The 27,937-nt window shown below is 38.1% G+C and overlaps 1 protein-coding gene across 4 annotated transcripts in view; it reads left to right on the top strand.

Moving 5' to 3' along the window:
• foxp4 (forkhead box P4) overlaps window positions 1-27,937 on the top strand; it is a 126,503-nt gene that overhangs the window by 24,769 nt on the left and 73,797 nt on the right. For all 4 annotated transcript variants that reach the window (XM_084100111.1, XM_084100112.1, XM_084100110.1 and 1 more), the window contains exon 2: window positions 18,116-18,293. In XM_084100111.1, the coding sequence (XP_083956237.1) occupies window positions 18,126-18,293 (168 nt within the window). In that variant the 5' untranslated portion in view covers window positions 18,116-18,125. The remainder of the gene's footprint in view (window positions 1-18,115; window positions 18,294-27,937) is intronic.

Below are 27,937 nucleotides of genomic sequence, written 5' to 3'. Positions count from 1 at the left end.
CTTTGGATGTGTGTGTGTGTGTGTGCATGTATGTGTGTGGAAGTTCTGAGGGACAAAAGCATTGTGGGTTTCCAATATCTGTCTTATCATTTATTTTGTGCTTCTGTATGCTCATTGTATATATCTTGTTTGTAATTTTTTTGCCATTGTGATCAAGACAGAGCAATGCGTCATCTCTGTGTTTTTCAGGCCTGTGAATAGACACATTGTGTCTTTTTCAGTTCAGCACGACCCATTTTGGCTGAATCTACAGTTGGCGAATTAGAAGGCGCCTTTACAATAGGTTTAAAATTTGAAAACACAATTAAATGTCGTTGCTGAGGAGATAGAAATATGACAGAAAGCTTCCATAAAAGACATTGACCTTGCAAACCTCCCATTACAATGGAGACACCTTACTTCAAAGAGGTGCAGGGTGTTAAGGAAATGTTAATTGGTTGACACCGAGGGGGAATGGTGCTGTAAATCGCCCAACAATTTGATCCAATCACCGGCGATGAGTGGACCCCCGTGACACCGGTCCCGGCTGTACCTGTGAGCGCTGCAAATATAATTTTAATTTTATTTAGCCTAATTATGACTACGAACAGGTTCAATCTCCATTTCCACGCAAAAAGACCCATATAACCACTTAACTAGGTTTTAATTATGTGCTCTTGGTGCTTATTTTGTATGTAACAGTTTTATAATAAATACAACTGTAATTCATCCGACAAGCATGAAAGGATTATTTTAATTACTGAGGCAGCTTTGGCCAAAACTGTGTCAGTATTTGGAAACAGGGTGAAGTAAAGTCAGTTTTGCACATGGAATAATACATTTACGCATCAGAGATGTTAAGACCACTATGCATTGTCCTCTGAAAGTAATTAGAGCACTAAAAGCACTAAGATTTTACTTTACATTCGTCCTCATGATCACATTCGTCCATTCCTAAATCGGAGTGTGTAAGAGAACCACATGCACTGCTCTCAGTAGCCGGAATGTGTTTGATCACGACAAAAAGAACAAAGCAAAGAGTTTATCACCTCTCGCTGCTTTGGAAAGACGTGTTCCTATTATAGAAAATAAATAAGGATTTGTCTCTGCTGGAGCATTGATGAGGATTTTAATTCCCAAGAGCCTTTGAACATGTCCCTGCACTAAGAAATGTTTAGTCATGCCGGTCCATTTAGCCTTTTAATCTCTGCTGAAGTTCTGGGGGTTGAGGGATGTTTCCAGCTCAACAGGTTTTTGAGATCTACTTTTAGAGGTCTCAGGGAAAAGAATTCCCCTTAATTTTCCCCCCCTCTTTTGTAGGATTTGTACACGCACGGACAATAAAAAGGCTTCACAGCTTGAAGGGTGACAGCTTCTGAGCCTGTGCCAGTTTTTAACCATCAAGGCCTTCAGATATTCCATATGGATTCTAGATGTTTGCGTTTTGCGTGCAGCATCTGGCATGCCTTTTTTGTCAGATCTGTTTATTGGTTACATCAAATGTGTAAAAACCCCAATAGAGGATACGTTTAGGCTAAATCTAAGTCATCAGACTAAAGGCAAATGGATGTCAAGCAAGATCCTGTGCCTGTAACAAAAACATACCATGTTATCATGATATCTGGTTCTAGAGCTTTCCTTAACCAGTTAGCACTGTGCTAATATAATAGGCTAAGCTGTTAGCATTCCAACTGAAGAAAATGCAAAGAAAAGGGAAATTTGATTTTTGACAATTTTAGTCATTTAAAAGACATTACTATATTTTTGTGTTTAAGAATGAATGTTTTTTTTTTTATGAATAAATATGTAAAATATATTTGTTCTACACTGTAAAAAAAATTGCTGTAATTATGCAGCTTCTTGCCAGTAACTTACTGTAGATTTAAATTGATGTTATTTACTGGCAACAGTTTGTTCAAAGTTAAATGAACATTAAACATTAACAAGTCTTTGTCTTTACAGAATAAAACTATAAAATAACAACCTCATGCAAAGCATTCTGGGAACCAGAAATCTTCATCAACCCTTTTCTGTTTTTTTTCCTTCAGATTTTGGTTCCCAGAATGCTTTGCATGAGGTTGTTATTTTAGTTTTATTCTGTACAGATAAAGACTTGTTAATGTTTAATGTTCATTTAACTTTGAACAAACTGTTGCCAGTAAATAACATCAATTTAAATCTACAGTAAGTTACTGGCAAGCAGCTGCCAGTAATACTGTAATTTCTACAGATTTTTTTTACAGTGTATTATTTCTTATTAAACGTCATCTCAACCATTGGCTTTGCTGAGGGATAGGATCTTTGCATGATATCATGCAATAATGTTTTGTAAAAGTGGGTTAACAGGCTAATCTTGAGCCTAAATGTTATGTCACAAAAAAGCAAATCAGCAGTTCACTTTGCAGATATGCCTAGCAACCGGCGTGAGAAATTTTTGCAAAGTGAACAATTCAGTTTTTCCTCACAGCTTTGGCCATGTCTTGTTTGCAGTCTTGGAATATAGGAACTCCGATTTTGTCCCACATGCCAGACACAATTCACAGCGAAACGACTGATTCCGAAACTACCCAATAACGTGGCTGCGGCAGTGGGTGTAAAACCAGACGTCTACAAAAACTTTAAATCGTAAATCATCCCACTTCATCACAAGGCCCTGATGCAATGAGTTGTCTTTTCGTCTTTGAGGTGAAGTGTCAAATTCAAGAGATGCGAGGTAATGACAAAAAAAAGAGAAGCTTTTAAACATGTAGTCTTAAACTTGGGGAGAGAAAAAAAAATGCATGCTGGAATTTGGGTGATTGAAGAGCGAGAGAAAGAGAGAGAAACAGAGGTGCCTGGGACAAAAGCGGTATTGTATCATTTAAATGACTTCTGAACTGAAAGCTTTAAAACTTCTCCAGAGGGCTAGGTCCATAAAACAGAGAAACAGGGGTTGGCAGGCCCGCACCTAGACGCTTCCAGGAAAAGGAGATGTAAAAATCAATTTGCCGTGAAAAAGGTAAACAATCGGAAATGACAAATATGCAGGTTTTTTCCATTCCTTTATTTTCGAAGGTATTAAAAAAGCAGAGGAGAAAGAGAAGTTAGAGTCAGAAGTCTCCGGTGAAAGATAGCAGATGGCGTTTGCCTCCTCACCCCCCTGGACCCCCACCCTTTTCCCGTCCCGGGCTGTCTTGATAATTCCAAGCTGTGATTTTTTTTTTTTTTTTTAAGTTGTTTTTGAACCATGAAATCATTTAAAGCTACGCAGACGGATCTTGAAAGTTCTACCAGTAGCGAGAGTAGTACTTATTTTATTTTATTCAACAGTAGAGATATGATACATGGCGAATAACTGTGATATGCAGGAATGTCAGCAACAGGTGGGTGCCATTGTGGAGGAAACGATTGCAATAACTCAAAGAAGCACCACAGATTGTGTTCGAATAAAACAGTCGAGGCCCCAGATGCTCTGGAATGTGTTTTGTTGAAACAAGGAAGAGAAATCAATGTGCTTTAATTGTCTTTTAAAAGCATTGTCTTTTCCTTTCTTTTTTTCTCTTTCAGACCCCCAGCACCCCACCCCCACCCCCAGCTCCGCTTGTACCTTTTAGCCCGAGTGTCTAGTTTGATGTTGGCTTTGTGCTGGCGCTCACCTCCTCCTGACTAAGGGCGTTAGCTCTGCCTGGCTGCCCCTGGGCTCGGGCTTGGGGGCTCTGAACCAGACTAGCAGCCTTTCTGAATCAGTCATGCGAGTTCTCCAATTAAAGCCAAAGGAATGAATATGCCTCTTACACGTCCAGTCTATCCGCCGCTATCATTACAGAACCGCTTCTCTAAAGATGGCCTTTCAAGTGCGCTTGGTGTCAGAAGTAAGGAGATTGGAATGAGCCCTTTTAGTATGCACTTCATTAGAGTGATATTGCCCGAGGTTCGATTGGAGATGGAAGCTTTTTTCCATAAAAAAAAAAAAGGCCTCGAACTTCCTCTACCCAACGTTTTGGGCCTGTGTTTTGAGACACAGATGAAATGAGGTGTAAATGCAGATGTTTTCGCAGTCCAACGCCAGCTTAACAGACTCGACTGATAATATGGACATTGTGAATTCCTTTGTTGCGAGACGTTTCGTTTTTTTCTGTGTGTCATGATTTTTGTCTTAAGAAACATAATCCTCTTTTCATTTTTCCCCTCCGCCTCCCTTGTTGAAAAGAAATAGAACTCTTTAAAAACTCCCTCGGGAAACAAAAAAAAAGGAAAAAAAAAAAAAAAAAGATTGGGAAAAAAAATAACAAATACATTTTCCAGGTCCTAATTAGCCTGTTTTTCTCCCTCTAGATATTCTTTATTTCTTCTCCTTCACTCTGCCTTTCTCTCCTTCCCATTCCCTCAGCATTTACTCTCCCCGCGTAATTGAACTTGTCCACGTATCCTTCTCTGGAGAAGGACAAAGAGGCTAGTCTTACAGTATGAGTACAGAACGGGGAGAGAGATATAACGAGATAATGCCATAAAATCCATTTTTCTTTCCCTTAAATCTCGCCATAGTGGCCTGTCAGCACCTGTAAGCAGAGACTTGTAAAACGAAGAGGACGAAACTTGATCATCAGGGCGATTACGGTAGCGTACCGTTTGCATGCTGTTCATTAGAGTGCTCACTCTCCGCTCGCCGCCCAAGCTGTTAATATCTGCTTGACTTTTAAATGCCACAACAAGCTGACTCATGATTATGATGGCCAGACTCACTCTGGCCCGTGTTTTATTTTTCTTATGGCGAGGCAGATAAACAGTTAGCGCGAACTAGGCATTGTGCACACACATCGCAGCATGCAAACCATTAATTCATAATGAGATAATCATGTGGAGGGAAACATTCGGTAGCATAATATTTAGACAGACACAACACAAACTACACAAAGCGAGGCAGCCCAGACTCTATCTCCCCTTCTCCCCTGTGGTTTCTTTTTTTTTTTTTTTTTTTTTTTTTTCACAATTATTTTTATATATATAATCTTTGTGAGTAAGCCAAAACTAGCACAGATGGGCAAGTTTAGGACATATTGCTCGTTTATTTGGTTGGTCTAGTGGTCCTCAACTGGTTTTGCTTCAGGAAATTAAGTAGTGAGCGACCCAACGCTATACCAAAATTGTTTACTGTGCAAAAAAAGAAAAAAGAAATATGGCCATAAAATAATAAAACCTGTCAAATTTGACATCTGTATAATTTGAGTAGCTTCTATTAAATGTTTAGTTATAAAAAGTTAAGAAACCTTTTTATTTACTTATCCATACTCGCCAATTGAGAACCATTGCACTATACATAATACTCAAAACTCCAGTCTCTTATGCATCAGAAACATTATGGCACTTGGTCAAATTTGTCTTATCTAATAGAACTTGCCAGTTTTTCACTCAAGTCTTTCTCCAATTTGTTTTCTCTTCAAATGAACCAAGGCTAAAATGGTTCTCTCCCCCCTCCCTCTCTCCCTCTCTCCCTCTCTCCCAACTTCTGGCTGGAGGGCTGTATTAAAATTGGCACTTTGAATACCCACAGTTCTCTTTGTGCCGTATTACAGTGATTGGCACTGTAACACACTCATGTTTTGGGTCTGGGAAGACTAGCAGTATGCACTTCCACATTGTGTTGAGATGATTTATTTATTTATTTGTGATGGGCATTTGGTAATTATAATTTAGGTTATTGAAATTACATATTTGACTCTTACACTGTAAGACGTGAAAATGTGTTCTACCTGATCTGACACTTGAAAAATGATTTTAATGCTTTAACCTAATGTAGTCAGTTTGATTGAGCCATATTAAATAATCTTTTTCATTTAGCAGTTACCACATGTTAGCACATTTTAGGTTAACTGACAACGTAGTATATGGCATAGTGTTTATATTGTAGTTAGCAATGAATTTATTAAGTTAATGAAATAATTATAGAGTTGTATTTGTCAAATGTTCTAAGAATCATCCATCCATCAATTTTACAAATATATGTGCTGAATTTAATAGTATAGTCTCATGATGGTTTTGTTCCAAACACAGCTTAGTGAACTTTAAACTAGGCTAGGAACAACTTTAAACAACCTAGACAGAACTTTAAAACATGCATTCAAATACTTTAACCTTGAAATCTCCCCTCGCAAATGTGGCAGTACTCTTTTTTTCATCTTTTAAATGTTTGAGTGTTTGATAGTTTGAGGTCTATAGCAGAAACCACTTGGGAATTAATGTCATTCATATGCCCTGCGGAAATTACTTTTGAAATGCATATAATCTAAAACATGCAAATGAGGCTGACTTTATGCACCCTGTTTAATATGAATTATCATTTTCTGAATACCTATTATTACTGCGTACATTTCTCCAATTATATTGTTCTTTTTTTGTCACTTCTGCGCTCTCGCACACACACGCATGCTCACCCCCAAAAGTGTGACACGAGAGAGAGAGAGAGAGAGAGAGAGAGAGAGAGAGAGAGAGAAAGCGACTGCCCTGGTGTAGCGTGTATATTTCTTCTGGAATTTTCTTCCAGTATTTTAATGACGTGTAATAAGGCTGATAATGACACAAAGGCAGCTACTCTTGTTCCGTAGAGAGGAACGGAAAATGAACAAGGTGAAAAGGCGACGTGTCACGTACTGATTTTAAAATCATCTTCGCTGAAATTGAATCGGGACACGAGCTGCTGTTTTCATAGCGGAAAAAACACTTCACGCTGGATATAAAGACAAGTTAGTGAGAACAAGCATAATTCATGAATATTGAATAAATGCAGTGACAAATTTATGTAATATTAAAGCGAACTCTGCATGTTTAGTTTCCTCCCTGATTCTACACGGGTTCTGACACCTCATAACAATGACTACAGTTAAGCAATTAATGTTCTTGTCTATGAAACGGGTGTACAGTATGTGCACTTTTTTTTTTTTTTTTTTGGTTGGGGGGCTGAGACATTAATTGAAGGCATCCATTTTCAAACGAATTACCTCTCTAATTTATTTATATTACATTATGAATTATTCTGTTGATATTATTATGATCAAATTAGTAATGCTTTTCTACTGTTCGTTCTAGTGATATCAATTTGCATTCAAGTCACTTTAACAAAGATTTTCCTTTCTGTGCTAAATAATAAAACAGACGTTTTTTAATGCAATCAGCACTGCTGAAGATGGAATTAATATTTTAGCTTTTACTCTTGGTGAGAACTTTATTAGGCAGTGCAACTACTGGAGAATAAAACACGGAAATGTCTGGCCATTGAACGCTCTCGGTTACTAGTTATAAACAGTGGTGGTTTTTCCCCAGAAATCAAGGGACCAAAAAAAAAGTGTGTATGTGTTTGAATGTCTTTAGTCATGGAGCCATTTTCAAGATGGTGTGGAGTTATTGCTTATGAGATGCCTTGGATCAAGTTCAGAAGTGCTAAAATTCAATTAATTTGAAAAAAGGACATGCTATCATTTTTCCACATGCCTCCTTCTAAAGTGTTGTTTTTTTATTATGGAGTTATAAAATTTTATTTGATTATACCCACTCTGATCCAATCAATTAATTAACTCAGAAATCCAGAGTGCCAGTCATGAAAGCACATGTATAAAATTATATCATGTCCACTTTGAACTTATTAAAACATCACTTTGCCCCACCGCCTCGTTTAAAGTTTTAAGTTAGTCGTATTTCAGACCGGTCATTTTCATAATTTTTTTTGTGTGTGTGTGGAAAAGTCAGTTTAATTTTAACCTTTAATTGTTTTTTAATATTGTGAGTATAGTTAAATGACCAACAGACAGTTTCTTTTTGCTAAAACTATTAAATTGTTAAACAATTTTTAATGTATAATTAGTGATTTGATATTCTGATTGGTTGCCGTTTATTGAAATTTTATTCCACTTTTCTTCTTCTGTCTGTTCCATGCTGTCAGTGGTGAGGCATCCTTACTTTGTTGAGTTGGCATGGAGCAAAAACATGAAGTGGTTTCACTCCAGATTTTCCTGTTCCCACTGTCTTTTCTTTGCTTAATCTAGATCAGCTAACTCTCAAACTCTGCCACCATCTTCCCTCTCTCACTGTAATCTCAGATGCTGTTCATTTAAACTTTATCTTGCAAATGAAGGTCATGTTCATAAAGCAGATTTTGCATCCGGGTGCATTTAGGCAGTTGTTGGATTGCTTGTTCATCAAAGCCATAACGTTCCACCTCTGTTCCACCATGTTAAATAAAATTTTGGATATTAGTGCCTCAGACGTTTTTGAGATGGCCCTTGCCCCATCACTAGCCTCTTAAACCATTGTAGGAAATGAGAAATGGCTTTATTAATTTTGATGATCACAGGAAAATAACCACATATTAACATGACCCACAGGCCCCTGCCAACCTCTCCCTATAAAGAGCCACCCACACAATACATGATCCCTACAGATATCTGTCTGTCTGTCGTTCATTCCATCTATCTGAAGTACTCTTTCATCGACACTAAAGAATCAAGAATGATGTTGGTAAAAAAAAACAAAAAAAAAGGATAAAATACAGTTTAAATGAATAAATCCAACATTTGATGGAAAACAAACACTTTTATTTAAAAAAATAAAGACATGTAATTGCCACTATAACCAGTAGGCAGGGGAGCACGTATTTGCTAATATTAGCCATTTCCACTCCCTAATATAGTTTCCCCCCCCCCCACGTTTTGCTTTTGAATTTATATTTAGACATTATAAAACCGCTATGTTTAAAAAAAAAAAAGAAAAAAAAAAGTACTTTTTTTGTGTGAAGTAGAAAAAAGTCACAAAGTGTCATGAAAAACAATAACTTTAATTCAAATTGAGAATGAATTACACAGAAGAGTGCTCCCTTTATAATCACTGAAGCTGTCAGTCAGTTCAGCGTAAGTTCACTGATTTCGGCACACTTACGAAAACTCCCATTTTAATCAATGAAAATGACTAAAGTGCACAATAAATCTCTTAATTTGCAATGCATTACATTTGGTTTGTTGTTAGGTTTGTGAGCATGTAGGACTTAAACTAGCACTTAACAGAAACTCCTTCAGTGTTTTGAGGCATTTTAAACACCTCTGATTGGCCATTACTTTCAACAGACATGCCTGTGATTGGCTACCATATACTCAATGCTGAAAAATCACATTGTAAATGGACACATTTGCAGTGACCAATGCGCCAGGCTGGGGTGATGTTGGGGCGATTAACATCATTCCTAGCATGCCTATTTTGCGTAGCCCCGCATACTCGTACCCCTGGTTGGGAATCACTGGTTTAAGTGGATGAAAATGTGTGTGTTCATTGGCTGACAAATGGGCCGTTTGTGAAAGCCCAGCACCTATTCCAAATATTTGCCATGATCTGATGGTGAGGAGGCCTCGTATAGAAATCTCCAGTCTCTTAAACATCAAGGGCAGGATGGAAAATCACTTACTTTTGGCCAAAAAGAAAAAGGCAGAGGGTAGTAGTAGTGTCAGGGGGAGTAAATGTTTGCCCCGTCACACAGACACACAGAAGCGATCTCATCGGTCGGGAATGCTGGTGGTGTTTACCGAATGCAACGAAACCCACCTGATTAAAGCTAATCTTTATGGGCTCGACAAACAGGACTTTGCCTCCTTCTACATCAGGTGCGCAACACATCAGATCGCCATATGGTACATTAGATATTTTATGAATCTAATTGCCTCCCCCACATGCTTTTTTTTTTTTTTCTTTCTTTTTTTCTGATTGTCTCCTCTGTTTTATTTGGCCTCGTTTTCTTTCCCCCGTGAGAATCTTTCTTACTTTACTTTCATATCGGCATGTCCTTGATAATTGAATTGTCCTTTAAGTGCCTCTGATTTTTGAGACAGTCAGCGGGTAAGCAATTCCTTAATTGTCATCTGCCATAGTTTAGACTGAAGGGAAAAAGGAAAACCTCAGCTAAAAAAAACACAACTGAGTTTGAAATTAGGACACCAACTCTGAAGCCCGCTGAAAATTATCACAAGATCAAAGTTGTGACATTAGCCTCATGAACGCAGATCATTCCGTTCATTTCATTTTCTTTTTCCACGCTCCCATTTATTTCTGTGCCCCTTGTCTCAGCCTGTGCCGTAGGGAAATGAATTGGTTATTTTTGGACATTGGTGGTCCTAAGCTTTTTGTAATAAGAGCTAAGGGTTTCGGTTGTGACAGTAAAAGCAGTCTAGTCCCCAATAAACCAGCAACCATTGCAAATGTTTACCTTCACTGCTATTTAAATCAGCATGGCTAGAATGCACATGCACACAAATGTTTCTTTTAGATGTTAATTTTTGTTTGAGGCCAAGAAATGAGCAGATAAAGTCTATCTATCGCACCTGTACAGGCTGGAACTGTTCCATGCGATCACAAGAGGAGGCTGTTGAGTTCAACTGGATCTGTAGCTCATATGCTGTACAAAAGCACCATCTTTCCTCAAGATCTGAGAACGAGGGCAAAACACAAACAAGTGCATCTTTACAGGGCAATTATGAGTTTACAGAGACTTTGTATGTATTTGATTACCTGGTATTTAGAAGATATCTTTTATCCTAGAAGATGTGCAGTACACTAATTGCAGGGATCTGCTTGGAGCAATTGAAGCAGCTGGGATGTGTGTATTTTGCCTAAGTGTGTCCTTTTCCTGGGATTGATCCAGGTAACCATGTTTAATCAGTCTGGTCAATCAGGAGGTAACACTGATTCCTTTAAAGTCAACATGAAAAAGTTAAAACCATTTTTACTTTATTAATACTGTACATGTTCCTGGTTTTATTGTACATAATTCCTTAGTGCATGTTATTGCAAAGAAAACATTTGGCTTTACAACTTTACTTTTCGGCTGTTAGTTACCTTATCTTATTTTTAACTTATTTTCTAAACATTATTTTTTTTTTTCATTACTTTTTTTTGTTTGTTTCAGTTTCATTTCTTTATTTTTTTTTAATCTATTGCCAGTCACTTATTTTAGTGCTTCACCTTAAAATGATTTTAGTTGGTTGCAAGCATTTCTAATTTATAACATTTTTTTTTTTCATCTGATATATTTTTTTGTTTAACTATATTGCAATTAACATGTTTTTAATCATTTTAGTTTTAATTGTAGTCATCAATAATAATCCTAGTTACTAATTTGTATGAAAATGCAACGTTTCTCATGAGATTTGGGTTGTTTTTCACCCCATTTTGGTATAAATTGCCCTCTTTTCAAGATTCAATCGATTCCTGGTGGATAATATAATAATAAAAAGAATAAATGTAAGTAAAAAAAAAAAAAGTTTCAACCATTGTTTTCTCATTAAATATCCTGTTTCACTCCAAAATGTCACATTACGTCAGTAAAATGGTTTGCGGACGCCATTTCATGTTGAATTTAAAGGCCTGGGGCTGAATGAGTGTGTAAGTGGGTGGCAACGTGAAGGGATTCTGTCATAATGCCAAGTGGAGCAGTGTGCCACTTCCACGGAGAGAAACCGCGCTGGAGTGGAGTGGAGAACAGCTTCGCTCATAAAAAGGGAATGCATAAGTGCTCGGCTAAGCAGTCTTCAAACGAGGGTCTCTTCTTTACTGTCAGGATATTCCAGTGCGCCGTACCCCTCGGGAGGAGCGGGTAGTTGATCCCTTTGAAGTGGCCGGTGCTGGGCCAAGGTTAAAACTGCTAAGAGACACAGCAATTCAGACTTTCCTTTATTATTCTATCAAGAACACTTATTTGTTTCTGAACCTTTCTTGTGGGGACTTACTTTAGGTACCCTGCTCACTACATCTCTCTCACTCTCACGCTCTCTCTCAGCCCTGGGTCTTCCTGCTATCTGTCTTCACGGCAGACAGTGACAGACTTCCCCTGGGCCCGGCCTTTTAGTTGATGTAGTCATACCTGCCCCCCTCCCTCTCACCACCACCACCACCACCACCACCAACCATACGTCTAGGGAAGACAAATCTAGAGGAAGAGCCGCAAGCTGTGTGTTCTAACCACTGGGACACACACACACACACCTGCCCTCTGCCCCATGGGCTAGCAGTTGGAGTTGCTAACACAAATACACCCTATCCTTCCGTAGACCGCGTTCCTGAATGTTTGTGTCCCGAGAGCAGTTCTTCCTGATGAGGCAAATAAATAAACACAATGAACGCGTGTTTGCTTCAGAAACAGCTTCTTTTTTTTTTTCTTTTTTTTTTCAGGCTTGAATTGAGTTTTAACCCATATTTTGTAGAGTCTGGATGTACCTTTTCCTTGTAAAAGTATCTTAGTTTCAAAACCTAGTGAGCTACCCTGCTCCCAACTGCTTACATTGGCTGCTATGCAACTGCTGATTTGAAACACACTTAGCATTTTGCTAAGCTACCAGTGAGATACTTTTATACTGCGTGTAAAAATAAAGTATTTTTAATTACACTTACACTTTTTAATAGACACTTTTCAGTATTGAATGAAATATACATTTTAGTAGTTTTTATAATAAATGTTATTTAACTTCTCTGCCATCTTGGATTTTTTTTTTTTCACCTGAGCCATACTTTTAATGCATTTGACTCTTGTTCAAAGGAACTTGCATTGCATTGCATTAAATTTTTTTTTTTTTAAGTTTAGTTTTTTTTGTTTTAGTGTTTAAAATCATTTTTATATGCACTTCTCTGAACTGAACAAAAAATAATAAACACTTTTCACTTCATCTGAATTTTTTTCACCAGATTTTTCCCCACTGAGCTTCATATTTCATGAGCAACTTTCTTGCATTCAAGGTATTTTTTAATTTAATTTTATTATATATTTCAATTTTATTTTATGTATTTATTTTTTTTACATTTTTAAAAGGTATTTATTTATTAGTTTGTGCATTCTCTGTAATGCGACTATGCTCTACTGTTTGAGCTGCATTAGCTGGTCGTAATGGCATTACGGGCCAAAATGAGGTATCCAAGTAAACTGCGTAGTTAAAAACAAGCCTTGTGTTGAACCTATGGTGTCATAAAATGTTCCTTTTATAGGCAGCTCATTAGATTTTGGAACAGAGCAAGTTGTTACGTGTGCTCAGGTGGACTTTGTGTTGCTCAATCATATTTGGTGACAAACAGAGGCGGCGCTCTCCTGACGAAGCATTCGCTTCTCTGCGGGACTGTTGTTTCAGTAGCCTGAGGGAGAAGACATGAGATGTGCTGGCACAACTGTGGCTGTCTCCACTAATCATGTTGGCTGCTTCTTTGTTTTATTAATAAGAGCATTCCTGCGAGCTGATGCAAGGCTCTAGAAACAGCCTTTGTGGGATTTATATAAATAGACCTGTATAAGGCTTAACATGATAAAGAGTTATTAATCTGGTTACCTGCTGAAAAACTACTGAGACTGGTGTCTGTGTGTGCTGGCGTGTGCGTAACGTGCAGAAAGAGCTCTTCCACAGGTGCAAAGGAAGACAAATAAAGCTAACAGCCCTGCTGAAAAATGCGAAACGGTTCCGCATGTGCCTTGAAGAGTTCCTATATAGAGAGGAGGACAGGAAAGATGGAGTAAATGAATGAGTCGGTGATAAAAAAAAGTGGGAAAGGACTGGCAGAATAAAGCGGTATTCCATTTTTATAAATATTGTCAAAGTTGTCATCTTGTATTACGTCCGTTTTATTTTCTTTTTAGATCTGGGTAATGCTCTTTGTAGTTAAATGGAGCTCTGGTGTGTGCCGGAGAGCTGAAGTTGCAAATTTAAACCAGTCTGTCGGCATTGCCAAGAGAGTTACGGCTTGAATCCTTGCATTATTTCAACTATTGCTTCTTAAACAGTCCTTTTCACTGCAAAGGAAAATCTTTAGCCCGGTTTAATGTTGCCATATTTTCTTTCACTGAGAACTAAACAAGAGGGAAAAAAGCAAAACATGTGTAAAATGAAATTTCAGGTATCACAGTCAATTATCCGTTATAGAGCTTTCAATGTTTTAGAGGCCAGTAATAAGCTTTTATGTGAAGGATTTGAAATATACTCATTTTCATCTGAAATAATAAAGACTGATTCCATTAGCTGGCGCTGTACGGACCATCTCAACATGGTGCTGGCCGTTTACCATCTTCATTCTGGTGAAATGATCCAGGCTGGAAGTACTGAATTCAGAAGGCATTAGTGGGGCTTGTGTTTTGGAGTCGGACCGGAACGATGAGCCCAATCCGCAGTCTGGGGGCTGCAGATGTGCTGATCTGGGATCAGCCGGCTGGATCTGACAGCCTCAATCCTCTTCAAAGCTCTCGGCACGCCAACCGGGCCATGAAAGACTGTAAAAGCAGGTATTCAGGTTCAGAGGTACATTGAGATCCACTTCAGTGAATCTGTGCTTCATGCACTGAGCCTTGTCATCATTTGGATGTTTACAGATTGACTTCAAAAATATGTATTACTAGGTTTACTACTTTTTTTATCTTAAAAAAACAAAAAAACATTAAAGTGTTATTCAATATGCAAGTTTTTAATTTATGATTTAAAATTAATTTCGCTTTTTTATATTGAGATTGTAAAATATTGGTGTAGCTCCTTAAAAACTTAATGGTATTTCATGAATTCATAATTATTGATATTTGTTAACTTAAAATATTTAAACTTTTTGGGAAATTATGATTAAGATCTACAAAAATACATCACAATTTTATTCAATACACATGTTTTTAATTTATGAATGAAAATTTAGACCTTTAGTAAAATAATACGTGGTGTGGGTCCCCAAAACGTAATAAATATATATAAAAATATATTTAGTGTTTTTGATTTAATGATTAAGATCTGTATGTATTCAAGGTGTAAGGAAATATTTTATTATACTTTTTACACAAGTCTTTTACTTTTTTTTAAAGAACTATGTGTTTTAAACTAGATTTTTCCCTTTCCTTTTCATGGACACTCAGTAACACTTTACAATAAGGTTTCATTTGTTAACATTAATGTATTAACTAATATGAACTAACTATGAGCAATACATTTGTTACTGTGTTTGTTAATCTTTGTTAACGTTAGTTAATGTTAATAAATACAACTTTTGATTTTAATTTTGTAAAGTGTTACACTCTTATATGTCATTGACTCATCTGCTTTTGTTGCATGGAAAGTATAAACGGCTGTCAAGTTCATTTAGGCAGGAACACCTGATGCTTTGTCTTTGTTAATACCGTTGACGTCTTTAGCAAACTGTGTTCCCTAAACAATAAAAAAAAGCGAGCTGGGAAAAGACAATCTACCTTTCACCTCTGACCCTGTCGGAGTACTGGAAGCTTTTAGTCCCCGCTGGGCTTGCTATTTTTTGAGAGGGTGTGAAGTGACGGCCCACCTGTATGAGATTTACCCAGGAGACCTCCGCCCCTTGGCCTACCTGGCTCAGACGGCGTCTTTTCAACCCTGCTCTCTCGGAATCCTCTGTTCCCGTGCCAGCCGCCGACTCCGACCCTGAGCACAGGAACGGAACTGCAGCTGCCTCGGGGGTAGACGGAGAAGAGAGAGGGAGAAAGGAGAATCTTTGCTCTAGGGAGGATGGGATTTTTTGCTTGGCAATTTTTTGCTTGGATTTTGGTCACGAATGAGACAAACTGGTTCGTTTCGCCATCTCTTCGTTTCCTGGCCTTGTTTGTTTTTGCGTTACTTCCTTTTTAATATGGATGAGGGGAAAAAAATCAGCAGCTTTCACTTTTTACTGCTAATGTGCACTTCTGGAGCCGAATCGGAATTCAGGGACGTGTTTATCCCCGCGTTGCTCTCTTACCTTAGCAACTCTCAGCATCAGCAATATAAACAGCTCTTAACAGGCAGTCACAGAAGTTCCCATGATCCCTTGTTGCAGTCTCAGTACTTGCAGAAACAGGATAGAGAATGAATCACCACCCCCTCCACCCTTTCTTGTAAGTGCCAAAGAAAATCTGCTGATATTAGAACATAAAAAAGAGAAAACCTCAGTGCATAGCCAGTGCATTGCGTTACCATGCCGCGAAGACGCTGGTCCTGGGATTTTAGTTTTATCTGTTGCGAGCTGTTTTTTTTTTTTTTTTTTTTTTTTTTTTAAGTGTGTTTTTGTCCCTGAAGCAAAGGCAAGTTTGGTCCCATTTCTCTTCCGTCCCAATTAAAAGGCAAACGTTCCTTTTTTTTGTGCATTGCCCTCCCCCAAATGCACATTTTATCTCTTCGATCTGAAGAACGCCCACCCTTTCTGTATCCCTCACTCCCCCGTAGAAGAAAAATGCATTTTCCTCTGTTCTCACAGGTCAAAGTTCAGCCAGAAGGGCTTCGGGGGCTAAACATGATGCGGCAAGCCTCAACATTGGCGGCTCAGATGAGCCTGCCAAAAACAATTACAAGACGCTGCAAACTTCTGTCTCACAGCCGTAATCAAAGGTTCCCTGTGCAGATTTATTGGGCTGCTTTATTTACGACCTTCCATTATAGCGGCAATATACACCCATTACGGGATATGACAAGGCTTCATGCTTGCTTACACCTCGGGCTGGTTAATATGGCAGTGATGCACTCGCTCAGCAGCTGCTCGTTCCTTCAAGCTCTCCGATGCAACAAGTCTCGCATCTCTCAAACAATGGGTTTCTTGCATGAAATTATGAAGGGGTTAGTCATGATGAAAAGTTGACGACGTGGGTTTTGAAAGCTGTTGTTGGGGTTTTGGTATTGTCCCCTACATGTCACATCTGAGTGATATAGTCTGAGATGGTCTGGGTTGATGTAAATTAACCACACGTGGTTCCTCTTGGCTCCATAGGCAATAAAACTACCCACATCTTTGGTTTGCGTCCCCCATGAAACAAGACATGCCTGCATCCTCTTCAGTCATGCGAGTTTCGCTTGACTGCCGCAGTTGACAGCTTTGAATGAAGTATACAACTCCTCAACCAGGTGCATTTAAGTGATTCCAACTGTGAACTTGTTGGACCCATAAAAGCACCCTCGAGTTTCCAAAACGTCCCAATGTACAGTAGATCTGGGTGTGGAAGCTGGTAAAGAGTCTTCTATATCGCTGTCTTAGTGGTCTTCAGCTGTTGTTGTGGCGAGCTTTACTGTACAGCACGTACTGCATGTGTAGATAGTACCATTCCCACAGCAATCACAATGCTCCATGTTGATGATTTTTATGTTTTTATCTTATTGCTTTTCTAAGCAGGTCAAATGGCCAAGGTTAAATAAAGCAAGCAAATTTAGTAAAAATAAGTTAAATGTACTATGTGTGTTCCATGTTTCATATGGTTTTGGAATATATTCAGTAGTCACCATTTGAAGTGGATCAAAACCTTTCATCAAAGTTATACATGAATTTTGAACACTACCCGTTCTTGTCTTAGGGCAACTTTGATGAACTTTATTGATCCACTTAAAATGTTGACTACTGTATATATTCCAAAACCATATGATACGTGGAACACGCAGTACATTTAACTTGTTTTTACTAAATTTGTTTGCTTTATTTAACCTTGGCTATTTGACCTGCTTACAAAAGCAATAAGATAAAAACATAAAAATCAACATGGAGCAATCATTCACTCATTTGAAGCCTTATTTCTTCTATCACTCACTTTACCTTTTAAAGATACTAAATGGAAGTTGCTTGTGTTTTTGTACCGCTGATAATAAGATGCACGAAAGGTTGGTGTTTCTTTAGAGCAGATGTTTTCTAATTGAAAGGGCCTCTTTGTCACTCTTGTGGATGCATCAACACTCTCTGTCAAAGACGAATGTCCTTCAATCAGACCTGGTGCACTGTGTTGTAACCTTTGGGAAAAGAGAAAAGCATGTCACTCTTTCATGGCACAATGCCATTTTAGTTTGACACAAGTATCTCTTCAGGCAGACCTTCGTTGCGCCTTCCTCTGCGTTTGTGTCCTTGGCTGCCATTGGCTGTTCAGAGGCTCAGGTGGTTCTTTAGGTATATCCGAATAGATGTATGGTGCACTTGTTTATTATGTTCTTATCAAGGTTAGCAGCTGTGGCACTGTATTTCTTCTGCAGATAAACACTTTCTGATGTGGTTGATTTGTGAATCTGTGCTATTGATTAGTGTGTATATTTGCTTTTGTGATAAAACACTGCCTAGATCTTAGCATGCTTCCTAGGACTTCTAACAATGCCTGATGGTCACTCAATATGTTTTTCTTTTCTTTCTTTTTTTCTGCAAGGTGCCACGTGATGATGGTAGAATCAGCAACTGAGACCATTCGAACTACACCCTCCAGTCAAAATGGAGTCAGCAGCCTAAGCAGCCAATCAGATGGCGGAGGAAGAGAAGGCGGGTCCAACTGTGACACCAATGGGGAGATCAGCCCTGTGGATTTACTGCACCTTCAACAGCAGCAGGTGTGTGTGTGTGTGTTCGTGTGCAAAAGACCCTAAGTTTTCTACCCTGACTTTCAGGAAGCGTGTTGAGCTGTTAGTTGTTTCTTGTGCAATTCCCATGTCTTGCGCAACGTACAAACAAGCAGATATATGAAGCAAATTGCATTACGTTGTTTTTAAAACCTCAAAGAGTTGATTGTGTGGTGTATAGTATTATAGCTTATCACTTTTTAGTCATTTGATGGGAACTATAAAAATATAAAGAGATAATTCACCTCAGTACGGAAATGCTGACAATTGCTCATTCTCATCGTCAAACCTCTATAGTTCTTCTGTGGAACACAAAAGGTGATTTAAAAAAAAATCCAACTTTATTTATTTATTGCAAACATCACAAGTTATTATTTTAACAAATATAATTTTAGAAGGTTGCACCATATGATATTTTACATACGGAACTTGCCTTGCCAAACTATTCAGGATTTCAATATTTAATTTTCTATTCAGGAATCTCATCCTGTTTATGTAGTTGTTTTTTTTTCCATTATGATTAAAATTTATTTATTAATAATTATATTAATTCAGACATTAAAAACATCATAGAATGTGAATATTCAAGGCATTGTTTACTATATAGGAATTTCATGCTTAATGTATTTTTTTAAATAAAGTACACAAAAAAAATTACTACATGATTGCCAAGCAAATTTTTTCTAGCTATCAGATTCACTTTTCAGTTAATCAAGTTCACAAAATGATTTGTTCGTTGATCACGTTGTTCCAAATCCCGAATCATTGATCCATTTGTAGCAGCCCATGTCTCACACAAAGCTATTGTATGACTTCTGAAGATTTGAAATATCTACCTTATTTTTGCAATGTGGATTTCCAATTCAAAATCTGCTATACGTAAATGACTAGAATGATAACAAATTGCAGTACATGGTCAAACTACTAAAAACAAGCATGATTACGATAATAGAAATAATATAACAAATACCAGTTTGCAATATCAAGCAGCGTAACAGACTGTTTTTCCACAGCCGCTCTTAGATTAATTGGGGCACTTTAAGATGATTTTATTGTTTTTGTGTCCTGTTATACTTGGAAGTTTCATGCAAAAGAGCGAAAATTTCTCCTTTTGTGTTTATAGTAAGAAAGTAAGTTGCACAGGTTTAGAGAGACATGAGAATGAGTCAGTGATTTCATTTTTGGGTGAACTAATCTTTTAACCAAATCTGGTCCTCAGGCTTCATATTTCCATGCAGTCATCCAGAACTGCACTTGGCGATTTCATTCGTTCCTGTAGAATAGATGATGCCGACTTGACTGAATTCCTCACACTTGAGGTCCAGTCTTAGCAGTAGTGTCAGCCTAGCCTGAGTCACAATAAACTGTTTTATGCAGTGACACGTCAGCGTGTAGAGGCTTGTGCTGTTTTTGCTCTTTGGCCTATGCGTCAGTGTCTTCCATATCCAGTTTGTCAGTTGGAATTTCCTCACTTCCCGGACTCTCTTGGCTGAAACTCTCTTTTTCTGTTCACACTCTTCCCTAAATGCATTACAGACACAGAGGGTAACAGGACCCCTCAACCTTGTTATCAATGACACAGGCTGCACTGCACGCCTGTTAACAGATCCTAGTATGTCTTAATGTAATATTGATGAACTGTTACTAAAAGAAAGTGGGATCTGTTAAACCATATTATTTAAATATCTGGATTGATTTGGTGTGTAAATGCAAAGACTGAAACTAATATCCTCTCTTTTTGGTCTTTATTAACCCTCTGATCTTGGTGTCCACTATAAATGGAGAGATCTTTTTAAAAGCCATTTTTAAATTCAAGCCATTTAAGTGTGGTGTTACATCCAAATCACAGTGAGTGATCAACTTTGACCTTTACCCATAATTCTGTATGGCCATCCTCTTTATAAAGTGTTTTTTTTTTTTAAATGAGAACATGCATTTAACGAAAGTGAAGCACCAAGGTGAACCTCTGGAATAATTACAATTCTCCTTTTTTGAATGGACACTTTTGTTTTTCTATTAAATTATAAAATTGTATCTCAAAACAAATTATTTTTGTTTGATGAATTTTAAAATTCAGGCATCAGAGGGTTAAACAACCCCACGTAACATTTGTAATTTAAATTAAATATTTTTTATAATTTATATTATTTATTTTTTTTAAATGTTATAAATCTTAATAAAAAAAAAAAGACTAAGGCCTTGAATTAACAGTTTAACAGTATAGTATTTACTCGTATACATGAACATTTTTTCCTATGATCTGAGATCTTGTGATTTCTGGAGTTGAAAATGAATATAAAAATAGCTGTCTTAGTAGTCTGTCTGACCATTATAGTTGCTCTCAAATAGCCATAAGTAAAAAAAAACAAAAAATAGCAATGAAGTGAGAGTCGTTTTGAGAGAAGAGGGCACGAGAAGCAGAACAGGAAGTGAGAGGGAAAGAACTTGTAAAATAACTACTTTGCATAGTTTTATTTCTGACAGTTGAAATAAGGGCTTGAAATTGTAGTGAAGGTAATGAATGTGAATGTTTGCACTCCTTAGCTGCATCCTGTGTGTGTGTGTGTGTGTGTGTGTGTGTGTGTGTGTGTGGAGACTCCCGCTGAGCGAGCATAGCCTCACCACACACAAGGAGGCCTTTCTTCATGGCTCTGCATTCTGGTGTTGGTGCACCTGTACATGGTCATGTGAGCCAAAGCCTTTAATTAGAGATAGAAATTGCCAGTTCCTTCTGCTCTAAACCATTTCCAATGTCAAACATACGGCCGCCGTGGCCTCAATGCCACACTCTTTCTCTCTTCTTCCTTTCCTTCCTTTCTGTCCCTCTTTATTTTCCTTCCCCACTCTTTCTCTTCTGCCACACTGACCCATACTTTTGGTCTTTGGTGGCAGCAGTAGCTCCTTGTAAAAGTAACGTCCAAAGCATTTTACATCACGGTTTTCATAATTCATATGTATACTAAGCTGTGACAGCATAACTATAACTCTAGGATAATTATGTCACAGTTTGCAGGTCAGAAGAAAAGCAAAGCTTTTGTCTAGTTTTAAACTGCCATTTGAGAGTCTCTATAGTCTTGTTTGAGGATTTGTGAATTTGTCATAATCACGACTTTGTTTCTTATATTTTGCAACTATATCTCACAATTGCGATTTCATGCCTCACAATGTGACTTTATATCTCACAATTGCTTTATCTCACAATTGTTACTTATTTTCTCATAAATGTGACTTTAAAAATGTAACTACATTATATTAATAGCTGGCTCTTTGGCATGTCAGAACAGTAGCAGTTAATTTAGTCAATGTTATAGGTTGAATTTTTGGTTTTCAAACAATCATTCTAGAACAATTCAAGTTTCACTTGATGTACGTATAAAATATGTCACACAGAGATCTTCAGTGGTATAAAAGCTGTAAGCCACTGTCTAATAATGATTTTATGTGGTTGCTGGCATAAGTGTGTGTGTACATGTCTGTGTCAGTGTTAATGTGTAGGTGTACTTTATTTCTACATGGCCTTCAGCCTTATGGAGTGAGGCTCCACACACCTGCTCATCTTCCAGTAGCAATTCTAAACATTTAAACATACTTTGGTGTTATCTGAGTCGCTCTACAGAGAAAAAAAAACATATACTGTCCCCAGGGCGTCTGTTTGACCTCCAGTCATCATTAAATGTGGGAATTTACTAGTGCTTAAATGTTTTTATTCACTTTTTTTTCACCTCTATAGTCACTTTATTTTATTCAGAATCAACATTCAGATACAATGAATAGACTTTGTGACTGGATGTTTTCAGCATTTCGTTTTTTAGACCAAATTAAAATCGTGACTTTGAAATGTTTAAGTTTCACTGAATGACATTCCCTCCATGTCCTAAAATCTTTGTCCATGGAGAGATCCCGAATATTCTTCTCATTTCTTCACCCCTCTTTTTCTTATTCTTCAAACGAGATGCAAGTTTTGTGCTAGAGAGCGATGCAATGCGCCCTTTATGACATGGGTGGCAGTGCCATAGAAATCTGCCTCCTTTATTCTATCTCAGATAGCCATTGTTCATAAGAATCTGATGAATGAATTAGTTCATCAAGTTCCCTCATTTGATTTTAAATGAATGGAGCGTTTGGCCTTGAAGCCAAATGACTTTAATGAGGAAGGCTCTGAAAATGGCAAAGCAAGCAGTAAAGTGTTATCATGGCAGAACCTCCTAAAAAGTCATTTATCAAGTTTTAATGTCTTGCTCTGCTATCCTCTTTTTTTTTTTTTTTTTTATGGAGCGGGTCACTATGATGCCCAGCAGAAATTGAGGGAATTATTGAAAGAGAATGAGATGTTTCAGGAATTCTTCCAAAAGCCCCGTTCACTGAAATGTTGTGTAAATTTATCGACTTATTGATAGATGTCAAACTAAGTCGAGTCATGCTCTTTGTCATTGTACAGGTACACGAGGTTGTATTCATTTAAATGTATTATATTAAATGTATAGAGACGCAAACAGAAAAGTTGTAAATTAAAGAGATATAATAATTACATAAGAAATATACAAAAGAATTAAACATTATTTAGCTTAAATAAAAATACAATTATGCAATAACATTTTATTAATTTTGTTTAAAAGCTTAAAAACACAATAATTAATAATATTTTTTTTGAATAAAAGCTTAAAATTAGAAATAATCATTTTAAAATAAAATATATAATTAAATATTTGCAAAAGTAAAAAAAAAAACACAGTAAATAATCATAAATGGTGCATGCAATGAGTTGACCAAAGCTGTACACTTTTTAATTAAAATGCACATTAAAAAACATCCCCTTAACCTAAGTGAATGCACTTCTGTTTCACTGTTTATTCTGTTTGTCTAGTCTAGTCTCTTCCTTCAAGCCCAAATCTTTCACCTGGAAGCGGCACAGTGCAGCGATACTGGTTAAACACCCTGCCAAGAAGCGTTGGAGCAGAAAAACAGTCCCAGCTCCCTCTTTGCAGACCCGTGTTGTCAGAGCACAAAGCACTCTCTCCCTGGGCCCCTCGGGAGCCTGGGAGAAATCACAGGCATCTGCAGACGTCAAAGACTCAACAGTCTTTACCAAACAAACAGAAGCCCAGCAGAGTGATGGAGAATGCGAGCAGAGGGAGGGTGAGATGGCGAAGTAGCGAAAGAGAGCACCGGGATGAGTTTGAGTCAGAGAAACGGAGGCAGGCATCTCGGGAGAGGAGGGGATTGTGGGTACGGACAGATACGAAGTAGCCGAGTCAGAGAGGGTAAGAGAAAAGAGTTGAGAGGGAAGGGGGAAAGTGGGGCTGAAGTGGTTGGAGAGAGGGAACTGAGGGAGGGAGGGATGGATGGAGGGAGGGGGGGAGAGAAAGTGCAACGCTGAGATGTGTCAAGAAAGGGCGCCTGGGCCCCCCTGAGGAATGTTCCTTGTCTGCTTCACAACCCCAAGACCAGCAAAACCCTTTGCTTTGTAGAAAAAAAAGGAAGACAGGAGAGGTAGAGAAAAAAAAACAAGAGTGCACACTAGTGGAGTCCTTATAGAATTTCATCCTCTTGTTGCACAAAGCCAGGAATCCAACCAAGGGTTTTCTGTTTTTCAATCCCTAGAGTGTTCTTCACTTCAAATGGTCCCGCTCCACAGCCAGTCTAGAGCTACTTCGGCCTGGGCATGGGGATGTGGCCCTGACAGACCCCTCTGCTGCACCTTGCTTTCTTTAATAGGGTGGTCTTATCTCTCTCTCGCTCTCTTTAGGGATACAGTAGACCTGTGGTTTCGCTTCAAAGCAACCGTTTAGATTGAATGTGCCCCAAATGGTACGTAGCAGGTTAAAAACATTGTCTGGTCCAGACCAGCTCTCTTGAAGCACCATGTGGCCCGTCTTTTGGCTACTAGTATGTGGTTTAGTATCAAGAGAACCAATTACCCTTAAAGTTCTTCTTCACAACTCATCCTGCTATGAGTGACACCATTGATATAGATATGAGCAATTGGACATACGTTTTTTACCTGGTGGACGATAAAGAGGTTCAGAACGCCAATAATTGGGTCTAAATTTCTAGGGATCAGGGGTCTCATTTATAAAGCGCACGTACAAAGGGATTTGATCCTAAATACTGTGGATTTTATCCTACATGTGGGATTTATAAAGGCAAAGTGAAAATATTGTGTAAGCCAATTGAAGAGCATGCGTACAAACTTTTTGCTCTTGTGTATATATATTCCATTAATTAAAACAATCTAACATTGTCTATTTATCATTACAATTTAATAAACAATCACAATATGCATTAATATTATTATATGTGTTCTGTAGGTGGAGTTGATGCACTTTTTTACATAGCGCTTGAATTTAAGACGAACTCTGATTTATAAAATAGGATGCTTTTAGGATCTTTTTATGTGTGTATAGATGTTGTAAAATCTTTATAAATTCAGATCAGTTTTGACCACTTCTGAGTTTTGGGTTAAATTCTCATGAGGAAGAGTGAGAAGACAAGCAACTGCTTCCCTAATTAGTGGAGAGTGAAGAAAGAGTAGCACAAAATGGAGATGTGAAACACACCAGAGAGAGAGAGAGAAACAGGCAGCCAGATTCCTCCTTTAGTAATAGACAAACATTGACAGCTTAACATTGGTTATGGTTTGGAGCTGGTGCATATGGAGACCACATCGTTGTAAAGCTCTGGCTCTTTTGATCAGATGGCCTACAGACAGGAGATGGCAGATGATTTCACCGTCTCTCTCACTTCCTCTTCTCACTCTCCACTCACTTTGACTTTCTTTGACTCTTTTGGAAAAGGATTTGGTTTGATTAGGAATGGGTCACAGTGGTCACCTGTCAGTTTTTATATAAAAACCAGCCCATTTATACAGATTACGAAAAGTCAACAACATGCTCAGGCAACCCACCAACTAGTTGATTTTGAAAATTTAAGTAGTTTTACACTTTTCTAATGTTGACTGGTTATATTTGGATCATAAGTGTTCCTAACAATTTCTGTGTTTTCTCTTGTCCTTGGTCTATATAGTGAGGGACACTTGATGGTTTTTCTTCCTGTGGTCATTGTATCATAACCCACCCCCACTTTTTATGTTATTACAACTCAGAATTACCCGTCTCCGTGTGACGTTTGCTTTACTCTTTGTTTTCTCTGGCACCGTCCCCCATTAAGAGGCCATAATGGACTCTGCAAATTGGTCGTAATGGTAGCTTTAATTAAACTGTCCACGCCGCAGATGGAAAGAGTGGATAAAGGCATATAGATCTCAGATGTCTGGACAGATAGGCCATATTGAGTTGGCCGTCCTGATGGCAGATCATAGGTACCCGTGAGGTAGTCTAGACGCTCTAATTGGGTTTCTGCGTGTAAAATGCTAAGCATGGTGAGATAGGAAGTTTGGACGCTTTGACAGTCAGGGTGTTTGGCCTCTCTCCCGTCTCATTACTGTTGGGAACGGCCTTCTGTTCAGCACTCGGCGGACAGTAATGGCCATATCACGTCCTCTGTGTGAAATGAAGCTCATTTGACCAATTGCAGCCAAACGTGTCAGTGGTCACAGTGCCTTGGGCCGACTGACACGTACAGAGCCACTCTTTCTCATCTTCCCCTGAAACAGCTTAAGTCTAACGAACAAAAAGGGAGGGGAGGGAGAGTCTTAAATACAGGGATCATATCCCTTTTGGACTAGGATGCAAGGTGATGGGGGCCAGGCCTGAAGCCAGCTTAATAACATCCAGTAAATCGAACATTTTCAGCCCATTGAAAGGTGTCATCGCTTAAAAGCATTCCACACTTTTAATTGTGGCCCGTCTCATTGTACAGAGGTCAGTGAAGAAGAAAGGTCAAGCTTGGTCACAAAACGCTGGTGGTGATGGAGGTGCAAGGGGTTTTAGAGGGAGGCGTTAAGGGAGGGTAGTTGCCTAGCATCTGTAGACGACCTCAATAGATGCCGCAGCTATTCCAAAAAAAGACCTCCGGCGTGCTGGAGTACAACGTTCCTGTTGTACAATTGAAAAGCTAGCCTGGCTTTGAGCTTCTTACATGGGTAAGAAAAAGTAGTTGAGAGGACGTTTCTTTACTTGCTTTGTTGTGTTAGCTCAATGCTCTCAGAAATGAAGGAAATAAGAACTTGGAATGTGTTTGTGGGTTCATCTTGATAATGGTCCTAGATAATGTTTTTGCTCTCGAAAAATGTATTGTTTTGGATTGGTTACACGTGCACATTTCTAAAAGTAAAGGTTCATATGAAGCGTAATGTATTTCACATGTGATCTGAGATATTTCATATTCTTCATCTAATGATTTTTTCACACGTGGAGTCCTAATTCTGGAATGTGGGAATGTCATATTTATGGGAGGGTAATAAAACTAATTTATGGCTTTTCCAGGGAAACCTTTGAGAAGGCTAAAGAGGGCCGCCGTTAGTGTGCATTTACATACGTGTGTGTGCTGGTATGCCTCTCTCTCTGTGTATGGAGACATTAGGAGCAGTTGTGGCAACACACAGTCGCTTCTTCCTGCGTCTATCCAGTGCGTCTGTCTATCCAGAGCATCTCAGAAGGACTGCCAGCACAGCTGGGCTCAGATCAGTTCCACACATATAGCCAGACCACAGTAGTTCTGTCACCCAACACAGATCACATTTACAATAATCACAAACTCATATGGGAATAATTGCGAGAACAACAAGATGTGAAATGACTTCTGGTAACATGTTGTTAGAAAGAATCAGAGCAGTACATGTATGGATGGAGGGATGAATTGTTTGTTTATTTTTGTTTATTTTTTGATCATTCATTTAATTAGTTTTTAATAAATGCATTTGTTTTTAATGTATATATTTTAAGCATTTTAATTTTTGTTGATTTACAAGGTTGTGAACTTTATTAAAGGTGTAATTAACAGCAAGAAAAACACTTCACTGTAAAATTGTATTTATCATTTTTCTCCATCATATTTCATTTAATCCATTTTTAAAAGAGTTCTGAAAATAGATAATAAATTTGTGTTCAGAGTAGTCTGAAATTGAAGTTGTTATTGACTGAAAATTTGACATGACAAATTTAAATGTGTCAATGAGCCATATGGCTTTTTTGGAGCCCCTGGTCACAAAATGTTTCTGGTTTATTTATTTTTCATTCATTTATTAAGCTTTTTAATTCGGTTTATTAATTTATTTATTTTTTTTCAAAACAAAAATAATCATTTGACAAAGATTGTAACGTTTAGTAAAGGTGGAGTGTGTAATTTCTGCAGCAAGAAAACAGTTTTATTCCTAATTTTTCTCCATCATATTTTGCCCTCTGACTTACAAGCCCTCATTTAGCCTCTTGTTTTGGCGAACATTCTCAAACATAATAGATTCACACCAACAAACACTTACATCCCACTGTCTAAAGTGGTGCCACAAAGCCACCTTTTATTCTGTGCCTGTAATTTCCACGGCCTGGGCAGTTCATAGGCAGTGCTTGAAGCACATCAAGCATTGACCTTCTTCTAGTCACCATGGCGATTATGAAAGATCCTCAGCTGGATACTAATGTGTGGGCATTTGGAGGTATAACTCCCTCAGAGCTGATTGACAAACCACTGGGGAGAGAGGGAGGAGAGGAGAAAAAGGAAGGAAAAGGATGGGGACA

Source organism: Abramis brama (genome assembly GCF_963993115.1).
Source record: "Abramis brama genome assembly, chromosome: 23".
In the NCBI taxonomy this organism is placed as follows: Eukaryota; Metazoa; Chordata; class Actinopteri; order Cypriniformes; family Leuciscidae; genus Abramis; species Abramis brama.
This window is presented reverse-complemented; position numbering and strand designations above follow the sequence as displayed.